Source organism: Primulina tabacum, chromosome 17 (genome assembly GCF_025594145.1).
Source record: "Primulina tabacum isolate GXHZ01 chromosome 17, ASM2559414v2, whole genome shotgun sequence".
Lineage (NCBI taxonomy): Eukaryota > Viridiplantae > Streptophyta > Magnoliopsida > Lamiales > Gesneriaceae > Primulina > Primulina tabacum.
Window position 1 is genome coordinate 31,193,079 of NC_134566.1, and position 12,350 is coordinate 31,205,428.

At 31.0% G+C, this 12,350-nt stretch overlaps 1 protein-coding gene across 1 annotated transcript; it reads right to left on the minus strand.

Moving 5' to 3' along the window:
* Positions 1–10,080: 10,080 nt before the first annotated feature.
* On the minus strand, positions 10,081–12,146 carry LOC142530741 (ethylene-responsive transcription factor RAP2-13-like). The gene has a single exon (XM_075636549.1). The coding sequence runs from the start codon at positions 11,538–11,540 to the stop codon at positions 10,410–10,412; it is 1,131 nt and encodes a 376-aa protein (XP_075492664.1). The 5' UTR covers positions 11,541–12,146; the 3' UTR covers positions 10,081–10,409.
* Positions 12,147–12,350: the final 204 nt, after the last annotated feature.

Consider the following 12,350-nt stretch of genomic DNA (forward strand, 5'->3'; position numbering starts at 1 on the left):
TGTGTGTGAAAGCTAGGAAAGTAAAGAAAAAGCTCACATGCAGATATTTATTGTGTTATTTATATTTTTTTTTTACTTTTTCACTTTCATACATTTAACGAATGTAACATTTTTACGTCACAATACGTATATTATTAATAGAAATTTATTATATATATTTATTATAAAAAAATTATAACTTATGAATATTACAGAGAATGATACAGTAAAACAAATCTGCTCTAATAAAATTTTCAAGTAATGGAATATCTAAATTTTGTATGTGTAAATTGTACTATTTATTGTAAAATTTGATGTTCGTACCTCGTCTACTTACATAATAAATGATAATATTTATTGAACTCTATGTTGGTCGATAATTAAAATCTATAAAAATTAGGCCATCTATCTTACCAAGAGAATATCCTATTTTATTTACACGCAATAAAGCCTGCCTCTTACACCATTTAAATTAGGCCATCAATCTTACCAAGAGAATCCTGGAAAGAATGTACACACGCACGCACACACATTATATATATCTTCATCACGATATACATGTTATATGAATACATTTATAACTTAATTAAGAAGTTTTTACACATTGATAATAAGAGCGATTCGCTGACATATTGTGTGTACCTCGATAACTAGTATGTATTTACTAGTACACAGAAAAATGTTTGTGAGACGGTGTCACGAGTTAATTTTGTATACATATATATTATTTGGCTCACTCATGAAAAACAATTATTTTTTATGTCAAATGTATTACTTATTATTTTAAATATGAGTAGAGTTGACATGCATCACGGATAAAGATACGTGAGACCGTCTCATAAGAATATCAACTATTACCATTAATTAGTATAAATTAAACACAAGTGCATTCGAATTCTCGAGTGAAGTTTAATAAAATAAAACAATCAGTTGTAGGGTTTTGGTAATGTGAAACCATAAATTGACCACTTTCGAGCATTAATTCACACTATGCTATCTATTTATATATAACAATTTTGCTAATTTCACTTTTAAATGTTTCTAAAGATTTACGAAATAGATATCATTTTTGAAAAGGACTTCGCCAATTTTCACCCTTCAATCATGTTGATTTTGTGTTTATACCACAAATTTTATTTTTGGCTTGAAAAAAGAGCTCGATTACACGTAAAACTACAGACCTTTTCTAAAATTGACCTAATTAAGATTTTATTTAGTTCTCGTATATTACTTTAGTTTAAAACTTTCAGCATACAACATCAAAAAATAATAACACAAAGCTAAGAGTGAAAAAATCTAGAATTTTCGAAATACAATCTAAAAAATATTTACATTCTCCTAATATATAAAATTAAATTATATTTTGACTTAATTAATTAATATGAATCTGGCTAAATAAATACAATTTTAAAAGATTAAATAAAATCAAATAATTTTTTTTTTCAAAAAAAAAAATCAAATAAATTTTTAAGATATATGTGAAATAGTTAAAACCGGAGAGTGTGAATTGCTAACATTCATTCGATCCAATGAAGAAAATCATACATTTTCCCACCTATAATAATTAAATTCTGTTTGTTTATTTCTCTACTTTCGGAAACTTTCCATACATATTTTAAAATCGAAAGAGCACTTTTGGAGTGTGGATGGATCAGTTCAACAGCACACTTATGTTTGCTGCAACCGTAACAACTAAATTCAACTTCTTTTTTCTTTTTTTAATGGTAATTAATTATATTTTAAGGAATTTATATTCGACGTACCAATTAAAAACCTTGCTTCAGTATTGTACTTGAAAATATATCATTTCTTTGAATATTCGTCGATCGTAAATTAATTACATGCAATTGCGATATATATTATATTCGAGTACCAAGCTTGCACGTTATGTATAGGATCGGTGACAAGTGGATCAACTCTTTCAAAGATTACGTGTCTGTCGATACTTCTAAGTTATCCCTTGGAAGTATATATTTATGAATAAATATTTGTATAAAAAAAATATTTTTATTACGGTATATATTCTCTATTTTGTGTTTAATTATTGGGTTTTTTACCCTCGAAATTTTCCAATTTTGAATCTGATATCCAAAATTTTATACTAACAAAAAGTAATTTTTCTCCTCAGCCTCATATATATAAACCCTAATCATCATTTTCTAAATAAGTTCCAATATAATGCGTAAGTTCATATACCTAGAAGAGCGGTTCTCTGATAATTTTGAACAGGGTAATAATTTTTTTTAAAGAGAGCCATATTCTTTATCTTATATGTAATGACTTTGGTTTTTTAAAAAGTGTATTTTTAAAAAAATTGATTATGACAACCAAATCCCATTTTCTGCATAAAAAGTGGGTAAATATTATTTTTCACCACTGTGAAAACAAAAAGACCATAAAACTCCTATGAAAAATAAATGATCTTATACAACTTTTTTGTTTTTTAAATTTAGGCACAAAAAACCTTCCTTTTTATTTGCATTTATCCAAATTTTTATGTTGAAAATATCTTTATTTTGGTGATAACAAAAAATATCGTGTTGTTATAAGGTTTAACTGTTATTTCTTTGTATTAACAGGTTTCTAGCTAGATTCTAAGTCAAGCCAGACAACCTAAAATTCTAGACTCGTGTTGGACTACATATTCCTCCAGGTAATTTTACTTAAGTCCGGTTGCATATTTATATGTTAGATTAAGATACTTTCCAAGACTCGCGCCTGATTGTTTAAAGAACCCTAGTTGTTTGTTGATTTTTAGTTGGCATGTATATAGATGCATATAAGCTCGACAAGTCCGAAGATCAGTGAACAAATCAATGAATGTTATCTGACATCTTCAATTGTCTAAGAATGTCCCTAATGAGACAAAGATACGCGAAGATTTTTCTATCCCGTGAATCAATTTTTAAAAGTCGTTTATTGACATTTTTGGTTGCATGTCAAGAAACATTAATTGTGACGTACTATGAAGTGAAATTAGATGGCTTGATTTTACGACGAATACCAATACAAATATTTGTTTATTGAAGATTTGATCGTTAAACAAATTCTTGTATTTAAAGGTGGATTCAAGAAGAAGATTACCGTAGCTATCATAATATGCCTTATCAAAGACCTCGAGCACACTTTATTGGTTTTTCCTCAAGTTGTTCCATAGCACAGACATATTGTTCATATTTGATCACTTAGATCAACTTGTGTGTTTACTCAAGCTGTTCAGGTTATCTATTTAGAGTGTTGTGTGTGTGTGTGTCTATATATATATATATATATATATTATATATCCTAACTAAAAGTTTTGGTGTAAATATTTGATAATTCCTAACTAAAGTGAGTTGTTACAAATTGTTGTAAAATCAAAGTCTTTTAGTAAATTATTTTCTTGAGTAGAAGAAGGGGAGACGTAGAAATATATTGTCTTCAAACTTCTATATGTATTGTGGTATTTATTTACAATTACATCCTTTATAGTATGCCTTTATTATCTATGTGGTTATTTTGTTTGAAGTTTGTTCAAATGAGTATATATATTGAATGAGTAATCCAGGCCGGACCCTTCCGTACTCGAACAACTATTGATGGTCAAGTTGAATCTAGCTTGTCGAGAAACAGATGATAATAGCTAACAATTATTTTTTCCAGCTCAAATTTAGAAGAAAATTTTAAAGACTTTATTCAAACCCTCTATTATATTTTTTTATGATCCTAACAAAGATTTATTTTAAAAAGGGAAACAATAATGAATAAAAATATTTTTCATTTTGATGAAAATTTTAAATAACAAATTTAGATTTTTAAGTTAATAAAACATTCAAAATATATTATATTTTAAATTATTTATCATTATTTTTTTAAAAAAAAGTGGATCGTTAAATAATTAAAAAATAGTACTTCTTACTAAATTTTACATATGATGCTCGAGAAATTGCAAATGAGATAAATAACACGAAGATATATTAATTAATTTGTTAGTATTATTTACTAATATTTCATATTATAATTAATTTATTTTTTAGTTTCTACTAATAATATTATTGTTGTTTTATCGATATAAATTTAGTTTTAGTATTTTTATTATTTTTAACATTGTCGTGATTATTATTATTCATTTTACTGTTGTCGCTAATTTAATTTTTTAAAGTTATTTACAACAATATGGTTATTATTAATATATATTTTTACTATTATCATCATCAAAACCTAACTCAACCCCAAAATCTAGCTCAAGGGAGAGGATTGTCCAAGACGATATATACAACTATCAGGAATTTTATACAACCGATGTGGGACAACTAACACACCCTCCCCACGTCCAGGAATGAACATCTGGAGCGTAAAGTTTGAAAATGACCCAACTATGGGCAGAACGGGTGGTCCAACACATAACAGTAGAACCTGAGCTCTGTTACCATGTTAAGATTGGAATTTGAACCTAACTTAACTCAAAAAGCTAGCTCAAGGGGGGAGGATTGTCCAAGACCATATATACAACTATCAGGAATTTTATATAACCGATGTGGAACAACTAATATAGTCATTTAATTATTTTCCCAATGGAATTTGTGTTGTTTATGCTTTTGACAGAACTTAGCTGAACATGGCAAGACATATCCACGTCGCTTGCTCTTCCTAAACTACTCCAAACTTGTAACATTATACATATTATGTGAGCAGTATCTCCTCCAATTTAATAGCAAATAAAGAAGATTTCAAATAAACGTAACTTCGATTTTCTTTTACTTAATATTAATTTATCTATTATTTATATTATGCAGATGCAATAATTGTTCATGTTGGGAAAACAATTGATACGTGGAGATGGATCGGAGTTGTTTTTTGGTTTAAAAGATTTGAATTGTACGCTGACCACAACTATAACTTTTGATATAACGACATATCATTTGATTCTATAATATTGATTATGACATGGATTATATTTTCATTAATTATCCAGATCGATGTGTTTAGGAAGTGCAGACTGCTCGATAATTTTGTAAATTGGACTATATGAAATATTATTGACCATTTGATTGATTGGGATATTATTGACCATATGATTGATTGGGACTATTGGAGGGGTACAATTCCAGCTAGCTCAAACTCCATAATTATTCTCTGTAGATCGTCGAAAGTGACTGCACAATAGAACACGTATTATACATAACTATATCTAATATTATTTTATTATTCCGTTCTTCGTACTTTTCGTCAAGATTAGGTAAATTCGAGACCATATCATTGATTTTTATCTTTGAGTTGAGTTGAGTTGAGTTGAGTTGATCTGATATATAATTATCATTTAAAGTAATATTTTGATATAAAAATGATTTTTTTTATGAGTTGGATCATGTTGGAGATTATCTCACGAAATTGATAAATGGGATGATCTCATGAGGGATTTTTGTATTTTATTCAAATTCTCAATTAATAGAATTTGGAGAATTAATATTACATAAATTCTCTATACAAGTAAATCAAGAGATCAAGAGCAGATATTCAAGCATCATACAGAATTTATCAAAGTTGCATTTAAAAATATGTAATGGAGATTTTGAAAACGTATATATAAAATTAGACAACGAAGAAATTAGCTGTGACGCAAGGTTAATTCTTAATTAATTTGCAACCAATATAGCTCCAAAAATGTCGGGTTCGGACATGGAAAATAAAGGATGCATAAGAGGATCTTTGAATGTTGTTTTCCACTCTCATTGGTTTGAATTATCAACGGTACCCATCGTGCTTATTTATTTCCAAAACTTATTTTCCTGGTCTTGGGAAACAAAATTGTGGTCCTATTACAGACAATGTGAGGAAAAAAATTATTTGGTTCACATGTATATAGTTTTACTATGCTAGTGTCAATCTCCCCACCAATGATGTGTCACTCACCTATTCGATGTGACGAATTTCTCACATTCTCTATTACAGTGACATCGTATGTGAAACTGGGGAAACACCTTTCTAAAATGTACATATATTACTCTGGCAAAAGATTCTTTACACTATTAACTCATCAGATCACATAGAATATATTCACTCGTAGACAAATGGTGAAACTCTGACTACAATATATTTGCTCCTATGTATTTCGAAACTACAACCAACCTCGCCATCTATTGACCTTCAATGGAGTTGATAAACAAATCAAAGTGCAGGCCAGTACGTAGAACTTCTACGTTGTCCCGGGTTAAAAAACTAATTGTGTACAACCAGAACCACGGACTATTCCAGTGGCTAAATTATAATCGCTTGGACATTTCGAGAAATGTTGTTCGATGAATCATCAAATAATCACATGTCTGTATGAATTGATATCTCTATGTCATTACCAATGAAACATGAAATTTTACATCAAATCGAATTTCTCACTTTGTATATCATAGGACATATGATCCAAAAAAATATATATCATTCAAATATTTTTTAAAGATATCAGGGCGAAACTTTTGAGCATAACTAGGATCCAAAATTTAGTAAGAGTCGTGTGATTTGTAATGTGTATAGTTCAATATTCTTTATTAGAACACATTGTTCAAAAAAAAGCAGCGGGGAACAATTTAACCATAAATTTGATTGAATTTTCGAGAAAATATATACTATTTCTTTTCTAAATATTGGCATTATACATATATATATAAGCTTGAACCCTCGTCTCTCCTCAATCTAATTAAAAAAAAATGAATTTTTTTTGTAAAAATTAACTAATTTTACTGCTGAATTGATTTGTGGCTACAGTTTTTTTGACTGATTGTATATTATATAATTTTTTCAAAGAAAAACACATTCATCTGCCCAGTTTGACCTTTAACTCAAATAATTATGTTTGAAAAACTATTCGCTATACGAGTAGATTAATTTGTTATCCTTTTATTTAATTAAATTAAATATTGAATCCATGCAAAGGATTCTAAGTTGACAGCTCTTGGAATTCTAATAATGCCTCAGTCAATGTTAGCCTACCAGTAAAATTATTGTGTTTACTAGAAAATTCGCCTCTCTTTTTTTTTTCATTTTTCCTTTTAAATGAGAATATATTTAATTTCCCGATTATTTTTCAAATTATATCAATTTTTAAAAGCATAACTATATTAAAAGAAGTTCCTTTTTTTTTTTTTTGGAAGAAGAAAAAAAAAAGAAGTTTAGTTTTGTGAATTAGTATGGCCAAACCGGAGATAGCATAAATGTAAGGTCCATGTTGTTGTGTTTGGCCCATTGGGCCAATACGACCCGGATTTAATTTAAGAAAGACCTTAGTCCTCACCAAGAGTATTCCAAATCCTTCTCTTTTTTTTTCCACTCTTTCCCTCGTTTTCTGTTTTTACACATCCATGTGTTTGCGGAGAATTTGAAATTTATCGTAACGAATCGAAAAATAAATGATTTAGAATTTAAATTTCATCGTTAAATAAATTTATCCAAACAAACTAATGGTTTTGTTATTATGGAATCAACCCAAACCCAACGGTTAACGCCTTATGAACCGAACTAGAATCCTTGTCCCTTCTTCGAATTCCCATTTTCCAGCCACTAACTTCAATATAATAAGAATGAACTTTTAAATATAAAAGCAGTGCCTTGAATGCAAGGCGTAAAGAGCTAAAAGGTCCTTTTGATTTTTATTTTATATTTTTTCTTCTATTAAAAAAATTGTGTGTGCCTTCTTACCTACAGACAAATATGGTAACTTAATATTTCAGTATAATGCACATTACAATGTATTAAATTGGAGAGTATGTCTCTTGTGGAACGGTCTCACGAATCTTTATGAGTGAGACGGGTTAACCATACTGATATTCACAATAAAAATTAATAATCTTAGCATAAAAAGTAATAATTTTTCATTAATGACCCAAATAAGAGTTATGTCTCATAAAATACGACCCGTGATACCGTCTCACACAAGTTTTTGCCTAAATTGGAACCTTTTCGATAAATAAATCAACTTTTCATTGCAAAAAATTAAAAAATTTATAGAGTAAGTCTCTTGTAAGACGGTCTCACGGATCTTTATCTGTGAGACGGGTCAACCCTACACATATTCACAATAAAAAATAATATTTTTTTCATAAAAAATAATAATTTTTCATGAATGACCCAAATAAGATATACGTCTCACAAATACGACCCGTGAGACTGTCTCACACAAGAATCCAAACTATCGTAAACAATTTGATTAAATTACGATAATATATTTTTCGTCTTTTAGTACGAATTACTTGGGTATTATTAATTTGTCTTTTATAATCATCACATAAATAAATATATGATGTGTATTATTTATATGCATGATACAGACTAATTGCAAATAAAATATTTTTAATTTAATTAATAACTTCAATTTATTATAATAAATTTATTTTATATGATTCGTGGATTACAAAAGAAGCTAAAACCCGAGTGGCCACTGAAAGTGAAATTAGTCAAGTTGATCATTAGCCTTTTAATTTTCTTGCATCAATTGCCCGGGAATAACTTTACGCGTCGACATTTTACACCTGTTCACACTCCTTTATATCCTAAAATCGAACATTTTTCTCTGAGGGGATCTATTATCAGATTTTAAAATGTTATTTTATATATTCTTCAAATAAAGAAGGCTAAAAGGTTAATCTTACATTGCTCCTCTTCGAAGGATTCTTGATGCTCGAAAGAGGACTTTTTAGAATCAACTTTTGGTAGTGTGAATTTGTCCTCGCATGCGCCGAGAATAAAGAATGGGAACCATTTGAAATCGAATGGATTATATGCCTGAAAGTGAGTGAAAGTGGTGTGGACCTGTGGTGGCCTCCAAATTCTTTGATTCTTTACTTTCAAGAATTATATTTACATGTATAGAATAAGATGTGAAGTTAGCACAATTTAAGACAAAATGCCTGCTGCTAGTGTTATACGTTAAATAATTTTTGAATAACAATGACGGGATGTGTTTCTCTTGACCTTCACTTGCTTGTTCATTCATTTATATATATAGAAATTACGATTTATAATAAGAATATTGAGCAGCCACTCACTGTCAAATATTTCATGTGGCCTAGAAATCGGTTTACAAATACAATCCTTGAATCGTGGATCATGTTTGCAGCACTCGTCGTTCAAATAATGCAGCTTTAGTCATCCTGATAAGATAATACAATGCATGCTTTCAACGACGACAGATGCTGCATGAGCTTTTATTTATTTATTTTATACTGTGTGCGAATTATTTAAAGTATAAAAACTACTCAAACAAGTGAAATTTGAACCCTAGACATCACGGGTCTTGGACGTACCATTCTTGCCTTTAAATCAAGGGATCTGGGAGATATTACATAAGTTAACTCTAAGCAATCAAAGTTTCTTTTCACGTACAGTATATACATATAGGTTTTGCTTTCTATCTCATGCAACCATGCATTGTAATATACACACTTCTAATAACAGTCATTCCTCTATCTATCGTTCGGAAAAAATAATCCGTAAGACACCAACAAATACGCCGGAGGCTGTCAGGTCTACTAGTCCTGCCAAGGCTCTGATTATCATACTAAGAAATCGATTGGGTTACATTATCCTTGTTGAGTATGTATAGGTTACTTGAACCTAACATCCAACGGTTGAGATGTCAAAATATGGTTACCTTAAATATTAATAATTCATCGTGTGTGCTTATCTTATCGATACATTATTATGAATTGGTAGGAATTGTGCCTATGTTTTCGTGGTTACCAATAGCTAGTGTTGCGATATTTGTTAATGAAAAGAGAATTCGAGAAGGCACGCGAAAAGCCGAAAACTACAAGTTAGACAAATTTAGGCGTTTAAAAACATTCATATATGATTTTAAAAAATAGTAATAATCATAATATGAAATCTGTCCCCGACAAAAGGCTGGCTGGCTCTTCGAAACATCGATCGGCCATGTTAAGATTGGACAAATTTTTTTGTTTGCTTTTCAACTTTTTCATTAATGAAATGATGTGTGTGTGTGTGAGCGCGATATGGGGTGGGGGGGTGTCTGTTTCAACTTTGATACTCATCGTCCCAAGTTTTCAAATGTCATTATGTACAAATACAACAGAAAGAGAGAATAAATGATAGTTTTTCAATAACGCACGAATATAAAGAGAGAAAATACTAACATCATAATAATTTACACAAGTAGATCGAACATACAAAGTTCACAGACTGCTAAAAATTCATGTAAAATACTGAGCTTCATCTGTCATGCATGGAAAAAAACTACCAGCAGACAAAGATGGAAGTTTTCTTACATTATTGCATTACATACACCTAAGCATATTTATTCGTACACTTTGAAAGCATCTGCAAATGTCAAAAAACCCATTCGCAAAAGCCAAGGCTGAGACTCCATATTAAATCTAGGACTTGTTGAACTTTTAACTCCTAAAATAACAACAAAATTTAGAAAAAAAAAAAAAAAAAAAACTTCAAAACAAAGATGCCCAATCAATCTCCACCGAAGGGAACTTCTGCAACATCGGATTATCGAATGCCTCGAAGGAAGACTCCGTGAAATTGAAGAAGTCGTCGCCCGGTTCAGGAGACCCGGAACCCAAGCCCCCGGCTGATGATGATGTCAAAGGTGATGATGTTACGTCAGATGGGGAATCGGGTGATAAAGAGGTCTCAACTTTGACAGCACTAATTGCTCCAGGATAACTTATTTTCTCGTTGGATGCTTCATTAGCTGAATTTTCGAGCTTTGATTCGTCATTCTTTACCAAAGGTTTGATATTTTTATCAGATACAGAAGAGGACTTCCCTGAATTTCCCTGATTTTGCAAAATGGCCAAGTTTTGGCATATGGCCTCAAGTTTTGCATCAACAGAGGAATGGAGGGGTTTGAAGCCACTGGATTCTTGGCACAATTGATGCTTTAAGTGGGGGAAATTCAGCCTTGCAAAGTCCCCCCTCAGCTTATACGCAGCCTTGTCGTAGGCTAAGGCCGCCTCTTCTGCTGTGTCGAAGGTTCCAAGCCAAAGTCTGGTTCTGTTTTTCGGGAGTCTAATCTCAGCCACCCATTTTCCCCAATGCCTCTGCCTCACTCCCCTGTAGAGTTTTGTGGGCTTTGGGAGGTTTCCACGGTGCTGCTTCATAGGGACAGGTGTCGGGGCAAGAAATCTTGAAAATGAGTTATGGTTGAGACCCTTTTGAATTTCATGTTGGTGGATCTTAAACTGAGCTTGGATCTGCTGAAACTGCGCCTGGATTTGCAGGATCTGAGATGGGGTAAGCTGATTGAGCCCTATTGAACTATAACTAACAATTGGCTCATCTCCTGGTTGACTAACAGCATGAAAAACGGGAGAAAATAATTTTTCATGGGTTTTTGATGAGATTGAGCCAAAATCAGGGTACATATTGGAAGATCCAGAAATGAAAGAAGAGCAAGAAGAAGAAGAAGAAGCTGAATCAAAAGGGGAAACAGAAGAAATATTTGAAGAAGAGGAAGCACTTTTCATAAAAGGTTCAAGTGCTTGCATAAGCTCTTCTCTGAGAGGATCTGTGGAGCAAACATAGCTACTGCAAGAATTGTATGCATCTAAAGCTGCGGCCATGGTTTCTTATATGAAGAAAAAATTGAAGATTCACACACAAGAGACAATTAACCAATGCTAAAAGGTCGATAAAATTAACCTGATTCTTATACCAAAACCAAAGAACAGGTAATTATCAGATAATCCAAAAGTTCCAAAATTTCTACACAAACAAAGGATCGAATCGGTTTTCAAATAAGCAACCTTTTCTTAGAACCTTTGTCAAGTTCCAAAACCCCACCTCGACGGGTATAAAAAGAAACCTGGCAGTTCAGATAGGAAAGACAAAAACACAGCAACAGAAACACATTTACACAAACAAAAAGAAATCTCTCTTCTGAATCACCTGGCCTTCAAAAAAAATAAAAACAACGTTATCGGGTTACGTTCTTCATTTTTCAGGTATGTAATTTAACCAAAATTAAACCTTCAAATCAAGAAAAGCCAAACCCAGAAAATCGATTTAAATTTTCAAAAGACAGACGATGACAGAAAGTGATCCAAGAAGCAGGGAGTGCATAGAAGGGGGAAAATTTTTAGAAGAAAATGTTAACGCAGCTCTCTTGATTTTTATTTTTTCCCGGCTGTGACCTCACTGTATTTTTCACTCTATGACAATGGTGGGAGCACTCTGCTCATATATAAAGGCCAAGCCAAGCCCTTGCCTTATCGCTTTTTATTACTTTTTAAAAGATTATATCAATTTCATTTTCAATCTTGCTTACATTTATTTAATTGTTATTATATCTGCACTATAAAAAATACAATTAGAAAATATAGGATAATAATAATACATATTTTTTTGAAAAATAATATTTGTTATTTAAGTCT